Source organism: Ictidomys tridecemlineatus, chromosome 2 (assembly GCF_052094955.1).
Source record: "Ictidomys tridecemlineatus isolate mIctTri1 chromosome 2, mIctTri1.hap1, whole genome shotgun sequence".
Taxonomy (NCBI): Eukaryota; Metazoa; Chordata; class Mammalia; order Rodentia; family Sciuridae; genus Ictidomys; species Ictidomys tridecemlineatus.
The window spans coordinates 16,156,228-16,175,300 of NC_135478.1; the positions used below are offsets into that span (position 1 = coordinate 16,156,228).

At 33.9% G+C, this 19,073-nt stretch overlaps 1 protein-coding gene and 1 pseudogene across 2 annotated transcripts in view; one reads left to right on the forward strand and one right to left on the reverse strand.

Moving 5' to 3' along the window:
• Smarcc1 (SWI/SNF related BAF chromatin remodeling complex subunit C1) overlaps positions 1 to 19,073 on the forward strand; it is a 150,631-nt gene that overhangs the window by 50,171 nt on the left and 81,387 nt on the right. For both annotated transcript variants that reach the window (XM_005332938.5, XM_013361850.4), the window contains exons 9-12: positions 1,235 to 1,360; positions 3,134 to 3,255; positions 6,231 to 6,355; positions 15,883 to 15,942. In XM_005332938.5, coding sequence (XP_005332995.2) covers positions 1,235 to 1,360; positions 3,134 to 3,255; positions 6,231 to 6,355; positions 15,883 to 15,942 — 433 coding nt within the window. The remainder of the gene's footprint in view (positions 1 to 1,234; positions 1,361 to 3,133; positions 3,256 to 6,230; positions 6,356 to 15,882; positions 15,943 to 19,073) is intronic.
• LOC106145121 (ubiquitin-conjugating enzyme E2 D3 pseudogene) lies at positions 7,239 to 8,532 on the reverse strand (annotated as a pseudogene).

Genomic DNA, 19,073 nt, shown 5'->3' on the forward strand with positions numbered 1-19,073 from the left:
TTTTCTTTTTTCTTTTTAGAATCTTACTGTCTTATTGTTTATGAGTTCAACATGGGCCTCACTGGCCTGAAATCAAGGTGTGGGTAGGGCTGTGAAGAACACTGTTTAATGCTTAGAAGTCTAACCTCTGAAACCTGAGGAAGAGGAGCTATCTGCCTTTTGGCAAAAATTTAAAATGGAATTCTTTGTCATTGTCTGTATTATTTTATAAAATAATGCTTACATATTAGTTTGTATTCCTAAAGAAGATTTGATAATTATGACAAATGCAGCACTTAATTTAAAAAATTAAATTATTGAATATAAAATAGTGAAATAAGTGATTATTAAAGAAATATCTAGGAAATTACTGTAAGCTTTGAAGTGACACTTTTGTTTGACCTCTTTCTTTCTCTTTCATATGTAACCATTATTTTAAATATTTTAATGTTCTTTTTTCCACAATAATTTCACCGTATATAGGGTGTATAACAGCATATATCTTGTTTTTATTTTATTTTGCATATGTTAAAAGCTTGAATATCAACAGTTATATATTTTTATAACTTTTTTTTTTAATTTGGGATTTAACTCATGGGCATTTTGCCACTGAGCTACATTTCTAGGCCTTCCTGGAAAAGATCTCTACAGAAGAATATATGTACTTGATGGTCTCTATGACTATGCTCATTTTTCATCATGTTCAATTTAATTTACAGTGTTATTGATTGCCCAAACCTAAAGATATCCTTTTTGCCTAGAACAATAACTGTCTTTGGTTCTGTGCAGTTGAATTTTTTTTATCAGTGGTTTTTCATGAAGATAGTGATGACATGATTATCAGTTTTGGCATTTTAGCTATCAATATCTCAGTCTAACCCAAGATACAGTTCTTTTCTTTCTTTTTTAAAAAAAAAAAAATTTTTTTTTTTTTTTGTACTTGTAGATGGACAGAATGTCTTCATTTTATTTATTTTTATGTGGTGCTAAGGATCAAACCCAGTTCCTCACACATGCCTGGCAAGCGCTCGGCCACTGAGCTACAGCCCCAGCCCTTCTTGTTCTCTTTATTCAGTGAAAGAAATGGAATAAAAATTAGAGAAGTTTAAGTCACATCTCATCTTTTCTAGTAGTAAGTTCTTAATATATCTTATGTAATTGAGGATTTGAAAATAATCAGTTTCATTCTGAATAACTTAAAAACTCAAGTGATTTTATTATTTATATAGATATTTATGTTTTGATGTGATTTTAGGTTCATGTGAAGTGGATTTTAGACACTGACATTTTTAATGAATGGATGAATGAGGAGGATTATGAAGTGGATGAGAACAGGAAGCCAGTGAGTTTTCGTCAGCGAATTTCAACAAAGAATGAAGAGGTATTTTATTTGGAACTCTTTCTCACCGGTAGATGTTTTGTCTTTCTTTCCCTAAATGTTATATCTTCATTGATAAACTCACATGCAACAGACATTATATACATGAAAAAGTTCCTAATATAGCAGTAACAATCATCTCAGAAGCTGTCATCCCCTTAGAAAGGCATGAAAATCTCAGAGAGTTATTAAGAATTAAAGTGACCCATGAAGTATAATGTAGCAATGGTAAAGCTGATATTTTTCCTGTAGATCTGAGTTTTAATTTTATATTCCAATTATCATTATAACATTATTTAATCATAGTTTTACTTTTTTGTTTAATATCATTTAGTAGCTTTGTTAATGCATAGACAGTAGTTAATAAAAGTACATTTTTTAAAAGGTCTCATAATTAAAGTGCAGTAATATTCTTAATAAGTTCGTGCACTTAAATATTTACCTCAGATTCCTTATAGGTCACAATTTGACGGGTAGATTTGTCACTTTGAATAGACTTGAGATGGTGAACAGAGTGTGTTACAGATAGGTTTGAGGCAGTGTAATGAAGACACCTGTGGTTCTAAAATAATTTTCATTAGAAACAGTTAAATATTTTGTTTTTCCTTTATGTTTTAGTTTTTTAAAAAGTCTTTGAAACATGGTTATTTTTTAAACCATTAAAGTATTAAGCACATACAAAAAAACCCCACTGTATTCAGGGTGCCTTTGTATAAATAAATAAGATGCCTGTAAGATAACATCTTATAGTCATATATGCTACTGTTCCTATGTATGAGCTAAAATGGGGTACCAGCACACCAGTAGTTGTTGAAACAAAATATGATGTCAAGAAGACTCACAGTGGTAGCATTTACTCTCCACCCTGAGTAAACAGCCATACCAGATTGATTCCTGTGTGTGTGTGTGTGTGTGTGTGTGTGTATGTATGTTCCTATTTTCAATTCTGTAACTTTCTATTAAAAATTTTTTATCACACTATGTATATCCTTTTAAGAAAAATACTTTAAAATGGGGTCTCATAATTTTTGTAATCTTAGTTTATTCCTATTTGTTTTAGAATTTAACTCAATAAATTTTTAAAAATTTTTTACTCTTCGTTGGCAGATCTCTTTATATGTTTATTAACCCTTAGTACTTTGTGGTTGTGTGGTTCTGGGGATCAAACCTAGGGCCTCCTATGTGCTAGGCAAGTATCCTACCACTGAGCTGTAGTATCTATAATAGTACATTTTCTTTTCTTTTTTTAAATATTTTGTAGTTGATGGACCTTTATTTATTTTTATAGAGTGCTAAGGATTGAACCCAATGCCTCACATATGCTAGACAAGCATTCCACCACTGAGCTACAGTCCTAGTTCTAATGTATAATAGTACATTTTCATAGGATCATTTGGCCTGTATTTTTATTTCATTGTTTTAATAGTTTGTTTGTTTTTTATTTTTCTAGCAGTTATTGAAAATGCTTTTTCCATCTGGAGGTGCAGAATGTGAACAGTAACAGTATTTAGTTGTGCAAGGTTCAGGCCTCTCCTTGTTATAGCAAAATTTGAGTGTCTGTGGGATTGTACTGAGAGTTCCATTGATGATGAAAGGTCAGAAAAGTCTCTTCATGGCTAGTGGTCTTAGATGCTTAATGTCATACTTTTTCTTTTTTCTGAATTAGTGGGTTTGTTGCTATCTTTGTTTATGGAAACTCACCTTTGCACAAAGGTTTACTGAAACCGAGGACTCAGCAAAGTTCGCTGGTATTTATTTTCATTTATTTCTTCCTAGCCAGTCAGAAGTCCAGAGAGAAGAGATAGAAAAGCATCAGCTAATGCTCGGAAGAGGAAACATTCACCTTCACCTCCCCCTCCCACACCTACAGAATCTCGGAAGAAAAGTGGGAAGAAAGGGTAAGAACTCCAACGTGATTCAGAAGGCATTAAAACATATTCTGAAGGACTTTTCAGATTTTTACATTTACATTGGAAGATTTACTAAAAGTAAGCTGTACTTTGACTTCTTTGGAAACCTTTTTTTAAATAGCTTGTCTTATTATGAGATGTTATCTTATAGACATTTTATGTTTAGTTTATACAAAGATTAAATGTATCTGAATAGAGTGTTTTTTTGTATGTATGTATTGAGAATGTGGTTGGCAAAGTGTTTAAGAAATCGCATTTACCATAGTCTATATTTTTCTCTGATTTTATCACCTGTCCCTTTAGTAATTACATTAACTCAGAAAGACGAGTATGTGGCTGTTTAGGGAAGTTTAAAACTCTCTTATTTCATATATTAATGAGCCAGTCATGGTCTTAAAATTTGTGATTTTGTTAAGACCACATATATTGAGGCACAGAAATTAAAATCATACAAATATGTTTTCTTTTTTTTTAATTTTTTTTTTTTGGTGTAGATGGACACAACACAATGCCTTTATTTTTATTTTTATTTTTTATTTTTTTGAGACAGGGTCTACTAAATTGCTTAGGGAAATGAGAGAGAGGGGGGAAGAGAGAGAGAGAGAGAATTTTAATATTTATTTTTTAGTTTTCGGCGGACACAACATCTTTGTTTGTATGTGGTGCTGAGGATCGAACCTGGGCCGCACACATGCCAGGCGAGCGCGCTACCGCTTGAGCCACATCTCCAGCCCCAAAAATATGTTTTCTTAATGATGTTTTTGGGATAAACACTTTAGATTTCTGACTCTTGCTGTGGATGTTCAGAGATATCCGAGGTACCTGAAATTTTTTTAGAAGAAGTCCTAGGGATTGAACTGAGGAATGCCTTACCACTGAGCTAAATTCCTTATTTTTATTTATTTATTTTCTTGAGATAGGGAGATAGGGTCTTATTAAGTTGCAGAGACTGACTTGAACTTATATTCATCCTTCCTCATGCTTCTGTGTTTTGGGATTACAAATGTGCGCCACTGTGCCCATTTTGTGTGACAGCTTTGTAAGAAAGCCTTTATCAACTTTTCCCGGTGATCCAGGCCTAAAGTCAGATATTCAACTGTTCCTGCTTATGAGCTAAGATGGGGTGCCAGCACACCAGTAGTTGTTGAAACAAAATATGATACCAAGAAGACTCACAGTGGGGCTGGGGATGTGGCTCAAGCGGTATCGCACTTGCCTGCCATGCGTGCGGCCCGGGTTCGATCCTCAGCACCACATACAAAGATGTTGTGTCCGCCGAGAACTAAAAAATAAATAAATATTTAAAAATTCTCTCTCTCTCTCTCTCTCTCTCTCTCTCTCTCTCTCTCTCTCTCTCTCTCTCTCTCCCCCCCCTCCCTCCCCCCCTCTCTCTTTAAAAAAAAAAAAAAAAAAGAAGACTCACAGTGGTGGCATTTACTCTCCACCCTGTTTATACAGCCATACCAGATTGATTCCTGTGTATGTATGTATGTATGTATATTGATTACATACATTTGCCTTCTAATGGCACACTTTTTATATTTTAAGTTTTTCCATGAAGACTAAGGTTGTAACTCAGTGGTGGAACATGTACTTAGCATGCATGGGTCCTGGGTTCAATCCCTAAAATTTTTTCTTTGAATCCTGTATTTAATCAGAGCATTTTGAAATCTGTTTTCATAACCTTTGTTTTATTGATCTTCCCTGCGTCTTTTCTTCCTTTTAAAAATATTTTATCTCTTGGACACCGTTTAGATTTGTAGGCTTCATTTTTTATTGTTATTGTTCATTTTTTATGTGGTGATGGGGATTGTACTCAGGGCCTCATGCATGCTAGGCAGGTGCTTTACCACTGAGTTATCTCCCCAGCCCCTCATCATACAATTTTTAATTTGAAAAAAGTTTTTTTTACCTGATATGCTTTATTCTGACCCATACCAATATGTTATCTCTCAAAGAGAACTTTGAGCATTCTCTCTTCAATGAGGGACTCGGGCTGGTCCATCATTCTGTCTTTCCTAGATCTTACTTCATTTACTTTCACTGGCAGTACACTGTAGATTACTCTCAATTGCATCTCCAAACAAATTATTTTATTTTTATGTTTTTGCTTATGCCTTTAGCTTTTACTCTTTACTCTAAAACATTGCCTTATCCTTAATTATTGCGCATTTTCAAAATTTCAGCTTACTTACCACTTTTTTCTCTGTGATATATTTTCTTCATACTTTTATTAATTTCTCTATATTTCCATGTTCAGAAGTACAGTACTGTTAATGTATTTCTAATTACTTCTGTCCTATATTCATTGTGATTATTTTATTCATTTTTTTTAATATTTATTTTTTAGTTTTAGGTGGACACAGTATCTTCATTTTATATTTATATGGTGATCAGAATCAAACCCAGCGCCTCACGCATGGTAGGCGATTGCGCTACCACTTGAGCCACATCCCCAGCCCTTTATTCGTATGTTTTAAAAATGATTTGAATTGTCAGAGAAAGAACAAAGGCAATTTTTACAAAAAAGAATGAGTACCATACTCAGTGGTATGGTAGTTTCTGGTATTTGGATGACATAAAAAGCCAGGAAAATATAGCTGTTCATATCTTTGAGAAAATTTCTTATGTGATTTGTTTATAGTCTGTGAGAAACTATGCTATATTCCTTAGCAGGTATTCTTTTGTTGTACTAACTGAAGCTTCCTTTAAGATAATGCCTGCAATTTGAATAGTAAGATTTCTGTGCCCATTTTTTATATCCAGTACCTTTTAATTTTAATTTCTTTTTTTTGGCTGAATAAATGTATCTTCAGTAAGATGTCTATAATTTGTTTGATTATCACCTTTTTAAAAGTGATTTGTAAGTATAGATTTTAACAATAATGTAGAACCTCAGGAATGGTTTGGTATAATTAGCCATAATTGGTCTTGTTTATATTTTATATACCTATGTGTTTCAGCCAAGCTAATCTTTATGGGAAGCGCAGAAGTCAGAAAGAGGAAGATGAGCAAGAAGACCTTACCAAGGACATGGAAGACCCAACACCTGTACCCAATATAGAGGAGGTGGTACTCCCCAAAAATGGTTTGTATTCTGATAGACCTAATTTCATCATGAAGTAATTCATTTTTTGCTTTGAGTCCATAATTCTCAACTTTCAAATATGAATAAATTTCTACTTTTGGTATTAACTTTTTTCAAATTCCCTCTTTCCCAGTCATTTATTTTCTTTTCAATTAATTAATTTATTTATTTTACAGGAGTTTCCCAGTCATCTATGATACTTTTTCCTATTTGTTTATGGAGAAAATACACCATGATCCACGATTTACCTAACTTTAGAAATATTTAAAGTTAATATTTTTAAAAAATCAAAACAGAATTACTATTCACATTAAATGCTGGAAAACATTTATGTATAGTTTAAACCTATTTAATCTCTAGGCATTCTTTATGTGCATATGAAATTGAAAACTTTCTGTATTGAATTTTGTAAGTTTAGTGTTGTGAACTTGAGTTATTGGTGATGTAAGTTTCAGACTTCAATGTAATGAAGCTCAAAGTATGGTTTAAATATTTATAATTTTTAAAATTGACCATCACATGTTTGTGATCTCAGTGAGCCTGTAATTAAATTTTTAAAAATAAGGATCAGCACATTTTAAGGGGAAAAGATATAAATGACATTTAGTTTACTTATTTATACATCATCACTATTTACCTGTATCGAGGAGGAGGCCCATAAATTGGAAACCACATGTGAAATGGTGAATTTTATAGTTCTCATATTACCCATTCAGTTTTCCAATGCAAAATTTCATTAGGGGGCTACAAACTAGAGGTTTGAAATCTACACAAGAAATTAGATCATTAAAATTGCCAATAGTTTGGGGTTGTTTTTTTTTTTTTTTTTGGTTTATGCAAGTTTATTGAAGAAAAATAAATCAATTACTACCAGAGCTATTAGTTGATCACTCATCCATTGACAACTTGCATCATTTATTCAGTGCTATATTAAACAGTGTATTGGAAGATAGATTAACTAATAGCCCCATGCCTCCTAACAATTTAAATGAAAATTACAAAATGTTTTGAGACCCTGTTTTGGAATACAAAGGGTGTTTGACTTCCAATTTCCATTCTCTGTAGAACAAGAACAGGTCATTCCTTTATTGACATGCATAAAATACATTACGTTTTCTGTTCTGTTGATGCTATAAATTCAATACCAATTCTCCAGCCACATCAGTTATGAGCATAAAGTATAACATGTAACCTCAAATCTCTAACAGTGGAAGGTTTAAATAAAATAGATGCTGCTAGAATAATGCTGCTTCCTTTGATGTGACAACTGAGCATCTATCTCTCTCTCCCTCAGATGATTTCTTCAGCATGTTAGAGCAGTGAGGAATAATGGTTTAGTCTCATAACCAAGTTAGAGTGAAGACATTGGCCACATAATACACATGCTCCATTTTTTAAAAAAAATTCTGAATCTTGGAAAACTGTTCTTTTGTAACTACTTTATAGTTTCTAAAAGCAGTTATTGTCCAAAGCTGGAAGAACTTAAGTCTTCTCAGATGAGCATGTGAATGAATGGAGGGAAGTAAACAAAAAATAAAATTAAAAAAGATGAGGTCTGATAGGGGAGCAGCTGGATAAGAAAAATCAAAAAAGGAACAGTAATTTAAAGTTTATTCCAGCTATAATGAGGTTATTCTGACTTTAAGGTAGCATCACATGGTATACTTCTGAGTCCATTCCCGAGATATTCTGTCGTACTTATCTCTGTTTTATAGATCCGTGCAATCTCTGGCACTAAAGGGTCATCTGGGTTTGGATCACATAGCAGTGGAAAAATGGATAAAAGAACTTTAGGAAAAGTTAAAGCAGGAGACTATTGTGATCTTAGAATATCAAGACAAATGCTGCCATTAGTGTTAATATTTGGATGATAAATTCTTGTTGTAAATGCAACCTTAGGTGGTTTGAAGTCTGTAGGAAAATGAATTGTCAAAAAGAATACATCACCATGATATGGGCTATCGTTAGGTCCCATAATTGTGGCTTGCCAATGAAACATATCATCCCCAACTGGACCTGCAGAACATTGTGCTGGAGGGTCACGGGCCAAATCACTAAGTTCCTTATTAATCCGTTTCAGCGCCATAGTCTGTGCTTTTTGTCTGGCTCCTAACTATCTCCGTGTGTGCTCAAAGGTCCGGCCAAAACTCTTGATTATCTGGGCGGCAGGGAAGGATTGTCTCACACCAGCTGTGCCAGACATAGGCGAAGAGGGGCCAGGGCCTCACTCCAGCTATGGGCGGCCTTGGCCCCCTCCCCTCGCGGCAGCTGGTACCTCCCCAGCCCTACGGGGCTCACACAGGACACCGCCAATAGTTTTTTCTTTTTTCCTACTTTTTAAAACTACCTTGATATTAAATTTAATTTAAGGTAGGTGCAGTGATGCATCATGCCTGTAATCCTAGCAGCTTGGGTGGTTGAAGCAGGAGAACTGCAAGTTCAAAGCCATCCTTAGCAATGGCAAGGTGCTAGGCAACTCAGTGAGACCCTGTCTCTAAATAAAATAAAAATAGGCTAGGGATGTGTCAAGTGCCCCTGCGACCAAAAAAAAAAGAAGAAAAAAAAAGAATTTATAGCTAGCTCTATTTTTGCTATCCATCTTCTGTCTTTTGGAAAGAAGTCTTCAACTTTGATACAATATAATGGATTAGTTTTCCTCCATAATTTGTGCTATTTGCATCTCTTAAAATATCCAAAAGATATTTTCAACTTTTTCCTAGTGACTTCATTTATCCTTTCAGATTTGGATCTGAGTCTCTTTGGCTTTTATTTATGTAGATGGCTGTTTTTGTTGTTGTTGTTTTGTTTGGCACTGGGAATTGAACCTAGTTTATCATTGAGGACTCATCCCTGGCCATTTTTTGAGACAGGGTCTTGCTAAGTTGCTTAGGACCTTGCTAAACTTGGAATCCTCCTGCCTTGATCTCCTGTGCCACTGGGATTACAGGTGTGTGCCACTGCACCTGGCTTTTTATGTTTTTGTTTGAATAATTTATCATGTTTGAGCTCTTTGTCAGATGCATTTAGTGTATTTTCTTGCAGTTTATGTCTTATCCTTGTTTTTTCTGTATTTGTAGTGTGTTTTAAAATCTACTTCTCGACATTCAGGTATTTGGTTTTTCTAAGTCGATTTATAAACAATTTAAGCCCCCACTCATAGTGGCTTGCTTTTTCATTTTCCTAATACTTTATAGGGCATGTATTCTTAATTTTGATGAAATTGAATCATTAACATTTCTTGTGTTCTAAGATATTTTTACCTTAAATATTTAAGATAGTTTTTCCTATGTTTTCTTTTCTTTTTTTTTTTTTTAATAATTGTAGATGGACATCATGTCTCTATTTAATTTTTTTATGTGGTGCTGAAGATCGAACCCAGTGCTTGGCAAGTACTCTGCCACTAAGCTACAGGCCCAGCCCTATTTTCCTATGTTTTCTTGTAGAAGGTTTATACTTACTTCTTTAAATTAGATCTGTGATCAAACTTTCAGTATTTTTTGAGATAGAGGTCAAAGTTTATTGTTTTCCTATCTGGTCCATTTGCTGTAAAGATCCTACTTTATTGATTGAATGATCTTTATGCTTTTTTAAAAATCTTTTGAGTGGATCTACTTTTAGATTCTGTGTTAATAAGATTTCTGTGGCTGTGTCAAAATATCCAAGAAAGATTTTTGGCTTATGGTTTCAGTCCACAGTTGTTTCACCCTATTGCTTTAGGCTTTTATTGAGGAAGAGCATTATAGTAAGAAATTCGTGTTGTAACAGAGATGTTCACCTCTTGGTGCTAAGTAACAAGAAGAGAGGGAGAAAGAGAAAGGATCCAGAGGTGGGTAAGGTGTTAAGATACACTTTTTAAGTGACTTTTCTGTGACTTCCTGTCTAAGTAGCTTTCGTCTATTTCCTAATGAAGCCAATAGTTAGGGACCAAGCCTTCAACCTTTGGGGAATATTCCAGATCTAAACTATGACACTGTTTTTTCCACAAGTGTATTTTTACTGGATCCAGTACCACAGTGCTTTATTGATATAACTTTTACTCAGGTTTTAAAATTAGGCAATTCTCCATCTTTGTAAATCCTATTCTTCAGGATTGTTTTTGCTATTTTTAATTTTTGGCTGAGTCACATAAATTTTAGAACCAGCCTTTTAGTTTCTCAGACCGAGGTTCTGATTGAAATTAAAGCCATTTTAAATGGGCATTTGAGGGAGAATTGATTTAACATTGAATATGATACTATATGAGTATGTCACATGTTTACCTTTACATAATTATGTTTCTCTTCAGTATTTTATGTGTTTCAGAGTAGACGTCTTTGATATATTTATAAAACTTTTTTTAAAAAAATTTTTTAGTTGTTAGTAGACCTTTATTTTATTTCTATGTGATGCTTAGAATGGAACCCAATGCCTCACACATGCTAGGCAAGTGCTCTACCACTGAGCCACAACCCCAGCCATTTGTAAAACTTATAATTCACTATATGTGCTTAAATGTTTATATATAACATATTTGTATGTGTATATGTGTGTATTACTGAGAATTGAACCTAGAGGACTCTACCACTGAATTCCATCCCCAGTCCATCAGTGTGTATGTATATATGTGTGTGTGTGTGTGTTTGTATTTTTTTTAGTTGTAGATGGACACAATATATTTATTTTTATGTGGTACTAAGGATTGAACCCAGTGCCTCACACACATGAGGCAAGTGCTCTACCACTGAGCTACAACCTCAGCCTGATCATCAATATATTATTTAATGCAATTGTTTATGGGAGTGTTTTTTTTTTAAATATTTCTGTTAGTTGTAGTTGGATACAGTACCTTTATTTTATTTATTTATATGTTGTGCTCAGGATCAAACCCAGTGCCTCACATGTTCGAGGCAAGTGCTCTACTGCTGAGGTATAATCCCCAGCCCCATCTTTTGTTTTGGTTTTTACCCTATTACACCAACTTTTAGTTATACTTTAACACTTCTGTACTTTTAAGTAACAATGATAAAAACATTTTTGCTTTTTTAGTTTTCGGTGGACACAACATCTTTGTTTGTATGTGGTGCTGAGGATCGAACCCGGACCACATGCATGCCAGGCAAGCACGCTACCGCTTGAGCCACATCCCCAGCACCAACATTTTTGCTTTTTTTAAACCTGTTTTGGGGAGTATACCTTTAATATTTTACCATGAAGAATGATGTTACCAGTTGATAGAAAATGCTCTGTCAAATCAGGGAAGTTTATTTTATTCCTATATTACTTTTGAGATTTTTATTATGAATGGTTGCTGGATTTTTACAATTTTTTTCTGCATTCATTGATATAATGATATGATTTTTCTCCTTTAATCAATTAATGTAATTATGCTGAAATGATTTTAAACCAACTTTGCATTCCTGAAATAATCTCATTTAATTTCATTGTCTTTAAATGTATTACTGCATTTGATTTTCTAATATATTTTTTTCAAGGATTTTATTAGTTTCTGTTTATGGAGTGTTTTGGCCTTTACCTTTCTTTTATTGTAAAATCTTCATCAAGTTTTGCCATCCAGGTTGTGCTGAACTCATAAAATGAGTTTGGAATTAGTTTCTTTGTTTTATTTTCTGAAAGACAAGATTGGGAACATTTCTTCCTTAAATAATGTATTTGTGTAGCTCCTTCAGCCTTAAGATTTCTTTGGTTTTAGTCACAGATTCAATATTTATTTATTTAACTAATTAATTTATTATTTTGATTAAAAAATAACATTTAAAGATCAAAAGGCTCATCCTATATTTGAGAAACTTTGAGTGGTATTGGTCTGGAGAGTGCTGCAGTAAAGCTACAGAGAATATTTTTACTTGGGAGCTGAAGTGTAACTCTCTTCCAAAGCCAGGGGTGTGCACCTAGAGAGCAACTCCCAGGCTGCTGGTTGCAGAAAGCACACATAGAATGGGAATCTCCTTTGACCATGACCTCTTGTAGTTCTGTGATCTTGTTTTTTTATTATAGTCCTAGTCACCTTCATGCCAACACATTACCCTCACTGAGAACCAGTATTTTTTTTTTTTTTTTAAAGAGAGAGATTTTTTTTAATATTTATTTTTTAGTTTTCGGCGGACACAACATCCTTGTTGGTATGTGGTGCTGAGGATCAAACCCGGGCCGCATGCATGCCAGGCGAGCGCACTACCGCTTGAGCCACATCCCCAGCCCGAGAACCAGTATTCTTGTACTGCTTTAATCGTGAGCCATGGAGCAGTTGGAAATGCAGCCTTCCTCTTATCCACTGTTAAAAATCTTCAAGATTCAATTTTTAAAATAGATACAGGAATCTTCCCATTTTATATTCCTTGTTTTGTTATATAGTATCTGTTGAACATCTCTTCCCCTTTGTAAACTGGGCTTTGAATGTTTTTTTTTTCTTTAATGTATATTTTTTAGTTGTAGATATATACACAATATATTTGTTTTTATGTGGTGCTGAGGATTGAACTCAGTGCCTCACACATGTGAGGCAAGCACTGTACCACTGAGCTAATTGGGCATTAAGAACAACCCAAGCAAGGCACAGTGGTGCACACCTTTAATCCAGTGGTGTAGGAGCCTGAGAAAGAAGGATTGTAAAGCCAGCTTTGGAATTTATCGAAACCCTATCTCAAAATAAAAATATAAAGGGCTCAAGATGTAGCTCATTGATTAAGCACCCCTAGATTCAGTCCCTGGCACCATAAAAAGGAAAAAAAGAAAAGAAACTCTGTGATATATTTTTAAGTTCATATGGAAGGAGAAAATCATAAATATAACCCCAAAAATATTTTTAAATCAAGGACTCAGGAGAGTGGTGACAACCCTTAACCAATAACTACCTAAACTTTAAATCTATAATAATTAATATAATTTTGTTTTGGTTCAGGAATGACTGAATCAATTAGTAGAGTAGAATGGCTAGTAGACAAATGACTCGTATTTGTTTATAGTAGTTTTTTTATTTTTTATTATTTTTTTATTTTTATTATTTTTTTTTAAAGAGAGAGAGAGATAATTTTTTTTTTAATATTTATTTTTTAGTTCTCGGCGGACACAACATCTTTGTTGGTATGTGGTGCTGAGGATCGAACCCGGGCCGCACTCATGCCAGGCGAGCGCGCTACTGCTTGAGCCACATCCCCAGCCCTATAGTAGTTTTTTTTTAAATATATATATTTTTTAGATGTCGATGGACACAACTCAATGCCTTTATTTTTATATGTGGTGCTGAGGATCGAACCTGGGTCCCGCCTATGCTAGGTGAGCGCTCTACCACTGAGCCACAATCCCAGCCCCCTTAATACTGATACGCTTTTTAAAAAAATATTTATTTTTTAGTTGTAGATGGACACAATACCTTTATTTTTTAATTTTTTAATATTTTTTACCTTTATTTTACTTATTTATTTGGTACTGAGAATCGAACCCAGGGCCTTGCACAAGCTAGGCAAGCGCTCTACCGCTGAACCACAACCCTAGCCCTGATAGGGATACAGTGTAATCAGGTCTTAGCCTGAGAAAAAGATATTTGTTTACCCATTTAACAAATAAATGAATACAATCCCAAATAGTGTAAAAATTCTAATCCCATAGAGCAAAATGGCAATGTATTATATCATAATAAACTTCTCATAAATGCAGAGCCAGTAAATGTGTGAATGGACTAACAGCCTTACTTAACCAAGAATATATAAACTATTAAAGCTTTTTTTTTTTCTTCTTCTTCTTCTTTTTTCCTACCAGGGATTGAACCCAGGTGCATTGAACCACTGAGCTACATTCCCAGCCATATTTTGCATTTTATTTAGAGACAGGGTATCACTGAGTTGCTTAGGTGCCTCATTAAGTTGCTGAGGCTGGCTTTAAACACATGATCCGTCTGCCTTAGCCTCCTGAGCCATTAGGATTATAGGTATGCACCACCATGCCAGGCTCAAATAACTTTTCCTCTGTCACAGTTTCAAGTAGATGGGAAAGTAAAAACGTTTTGAAGACTTATGAACTTATGCTCTTGATAGAAGTATAAATTGAAGAAGCCACTGAACACATTTTGGCTCTCTTTTAAATTTTAAATGTATATACTTAATAATAACAGTTTTTGTCTTCAGAGCACATCTTAAGTAATTACATGCATGCAGAGAGATAATGGTTAAAGAATGCTGCTTACAGACAGTGAATTCTTGAAAAGAAACTTAGTTTCCCTCAAAGCAGGGATAGTTTATGGTCCACTTATGGACCTGTTAAAATGAAAGCCATGTAGAATAGTTAAAACAAAGGCACACTGTTACATGAGAAAAGGTAAGTGCTAAGGAATAAGTACAGAATGGGTAACATCTGCACATGGCTTTAAAACCCTGAGCATAAATTTCAATATTTGTGTGTGTTTGTATACATGAAAGGTGTCAGTTCTCACTGAGCATGGTGGCACACACCTGTAATTCCAGTGACTTAGGAGACTGAGGCAGGAGAATTGAAAGTTTGAGGCTACCCTTGGTAACTTAGCAAGAACCTGTCTCAAAATATAAAAAAGGGCTAGTCAAATCAGTGTTTATAGCAGCTCAGATCACAAAAGCTAAACTAGGAAACCAACCTAGGTGCCCTTCAAGAGATGAATAGATAAGGAAATTGAGGTATATATACACAATGGAATAGTACTCAGCCTTAAGAATGAAATTATGGCATTTGCCAGTAATTGGATGGAACTGGAGAATATTCTGCTAAGCAAAATAAGCCATTTCCCAAAGAGTCAAAGGCCAAATGTTTTCTCTGACGTATAGATGCTAAATCACAATGAGTTTGTGGGGAGAATAGAGTTATTTTGGACTAGACACAGGGGAGTGAATGTAGGGGAGGAGATAGGTGAGTAGGAATGATAGTAGAATGAATCATAAATTATTACCCTATGTGCATAAGATTATATGACCTGTGTAACTCTACATCATGTACAACCAGATGAATGAGAAATTATACTCCCATTCATGTATGATGTGTCAAAAAGCATTTTACTGTCATGTATAATTAATTAGAACAAATTTAAAAACATATTAAAAAGTTGGTGGTGTTGAGGGTTTGACTGAGTAGTAGAGCACTTTTGGCTTCATTTCTAGTATTGGGGTAAAAAGGTATCATTTTTCCTATCATTTTTATCTGTCTGAATGAATGAGTGGTACAGAAATGGGAATTCAGATAAAAGCCTAAAAATGGTCAAAAAAAAATTGTGGACGAGACTGAAAAATTCTTTTTATGTTTTGCACGTAAACATTTTTTATTTCTATAATAAAAAATATTGATACTTAGATAATTACAGAGTACAATCTGTTATTAAGTCTTTTTGTAGCTGGGTTTATGGTTTTTTCGTGAGGTGTGAGTCATGATTTACATTTGAGTTCTAATGAGATGCATGTATTTTTGAATCATGTTCTTTTCTCTTTTATTCTTAAAAGCAAGCAGAAGTTTTCCTCTAATACGTGATTCTGATGTGGTTTTGTTTTGTTTTGTTTTTTTCCTCCTTCTAGTAAACCCAAAGAAAGATAGTGAAAATACACCTGTTAAAGGAGGAACTGTAGCAGATCTAGGTAAAACATACCTTATATAGTCTTGTTTCCTTTATTTTACCTATCAGCTGTTCAAATACTCCTTTATTTACTTAAAAGTATTGTTTTCACTTACTGTTTCCTACCACCAGATATAAACTATATATTTCCTTAGTACTGTCGTGATTTGGTTTGCCACCATTTTATCAGTGTTAATTTCTTATGATCCATTGTTGCTTTTTTTTAACATTTTTTTTTAGTTGTTGATAGACCTTTATTTTATTTATGTATTTATATGTGATGCTGAGAATTGAACCCAGTGCCTCAAACATGCCAGGCAAGTGCACTACCATTGGACCCCAGCCCCTGACCCATTGTTTCTTAATGATGCCCTCTCATAGTATTTTCCCACAAACTAATGTTTTACTCGAATCTGAATATTTGAGTTTTAAAGAAATAATTCTAATTAAAGTACTTTCCCCAGTCTCCCTGAACTACTTGTCTTATATCATAATGCAAATTGATTTTGTATCTTCACAGTAAACATCTTCTACATGTTTATATTTTATAAGCTAAATTAAAGTTCTTAAGCAGTATGAATTGAGAAACAGCGTTTTTTTTATAGTATAGGTATCCATGTAGGATTGTTCCATGATCCCCATGCCCCATGGATATCAAAATTCATTTATGTCCAACTTCCTCTCATAAAATGACACATAGTATTTTCATCTAACCTCTGCTTATCTTGCCATGTACTTTAAATCATACTTAAATACTTAATATACTGTAAATGTTATATAGTAGTTGTTATATGCTTAGTGATTAATGACAAAAAGATGTATGTGTTTACTGTAGACATTTTTTTCCTGACTATTCCATCTCTGGTGGGTTGAGTCCATATATGTGGAACTCCAATGTACAGAAGGCCAACTATGTGTTCAGGATGTAGAGTACATTTTCACAAGTAAGGTGTAATTATTGAGTGATTAAGTAAGTAAGTAAATAAATAAATATTAAAAATAGAAGCACCTTGTGTTCCTGAAAGTTATAGGCAATATAGTAGTCTTGATTCTTTCTCTTTTTCTTTTCTTTCTTTTTTTTTTCAGTTTTATTTTGTTAATTTTTATGTGGGGCTGAGGATCAAACCCAGGTCCTGGAACGTGCTAGGCGAGGGCTCTACCACTGAGCCAAATCCCAGCCCCTCTTGATTGTTTTTCTATAGTTGTAAAACTCAAAGGAGAAGCTGCTATTTTCAGTCCTCAGTAAATTTTTGAACTTGTAGTATTTTAGAAGAGAAAACATTTTGCAAGATTTCTTTGGAATGAAAATGATACCTTCATTTCAGTATTACTCTGAATTGAGAGTAATCTGCTTTTTAATAAATTGTAGTAATTTCTTTTTTCCTACAAAATCCATTAAATTAAAAAAGAATTATGCTTTCTATTAAACAAATAAGAAAGTATCTGAAATATTTTCCATTTTTTAATTCATAAATGTCATACAATGCAAAAAGTACAAAATTTATCAGCAAGCTTTTGATACTTGTCTGAAGGGTGGCGACTGAAAGCAGTGGGTAAGATAAGCATGCTATTAATTTACCTTCAAGTTTGTTTAGCATATGAGAAATATTTTTTCTTTTAATAAAAAAGAAAAAATGAAATGTGCACAAATTGCAGTGATTCTTGATGGCAAATACAAGTGGGTATTTCTTCGAATTCTTTAGCTTCATTTTATTGAATGCATCTCTACGTTTCCTGATTTACAGTCCATCAATACATACTGGAAGATGATTCTCTTTTTATTTCAGAAGCAGAAACAAAAGATTATCTGATGACAATGTAATGGGAGGTGTTACATAAACAAAGTGAAAAAGGAGATGCTGTCAAAACATTTCTATCTTGTTGGGCATGGTGGTACATGTCTGTAATCCCAGCAGCTCAGGAGGCTGAGATAGGAGGATTGAGAGTTCAGAGTCAGCTTCAGCAAAAGCATGGGCACTAAGGAACTTAGTGAGACCCTATCTCTAAATAAAATATGGCTAGGAATGTGGCTCAGTGGTTGAGTGCCACTGAGTTTAATCCCCAGCATCACCCCCCCCCAACCCCAAATTTCTGTCTTGTTTTAGCATTATTAATAGAACATGGATCTTGAATAATATTACTTGTAATTTAAATAATGTTACATTCTCCATCAGTTTTTGTTGTCTATCCTGTAATTGATACTTACTACGTAATTAATAGCCAAGAAAACAGAAACTAATTATAAGCAGTCTTTTATTTTATATCTCAGTACATTGACAAGGGTAAAAGATTTACACTTGATATTCTTCAGCGGGACAATTTGCTATATAGAGTGTTAATTAATATATTTTAAGTATATATCTGTTTTTAAAAAACTTTCTTTTTAAAATATTCTTTTAGTTATTGATGAACCTTTATTTTGTTTATTTACTTATTTACATATGATGCTAAGAATCAAACCCAGTGCCTCACACATGCTAAGCAAGTGTTCTATCACTGAGCTACATCCCCAGCCCTAAATATATATCTTAAAAAGGAAGCAGCCTATAATTCACAAAAGAGTAGAAAATTGTTCCTTTAATGAGGTAGTCATTTAGAACATGTTCATAATAGGCTTTTTTTTTTAAAAAAATTATTTTTTTAGTTACAGCTGGACACAATACCTTTATTTTTTATTTTATGTGGTGCTGAGGATCGAACCCAGTGCCTCATGCATGCTAGGCAAGCGCTCTGCCTCCGAGCCACAACCCCAGCCCCATAACAGACTTTTAATGGAATGAAATAGAACCCAATTTGGGAGAAAAGCTAGAGGTTCCACTTGGAAGGAAAATTTAAGGCCAGGTGTAAAATCCTTTCCCTCTTGTGAAGTATGTGAGGTACACACAGTTTAGGAATATTGTGAATGAAGATGCTGTTGATCGCAGCTGGAGAGTTACGTTTTTTAAATTTGAAGTTATTTTTCTGGCTTTTCATTTTTTCATTAGTTGTTACATCAACCATGCCAAGGACACCTGGTCCATCACCTATAAATTACTGTTCTTAGAGATGTTTGTTGTTTTAGCTAATCCATTTCTTTCTGATGTGCCACCTAGCTAAATGTCTTTCTCTCTTGAGGTCTCTAAAAAATCCTTGGGATGGGTTGGAAGTGTATTT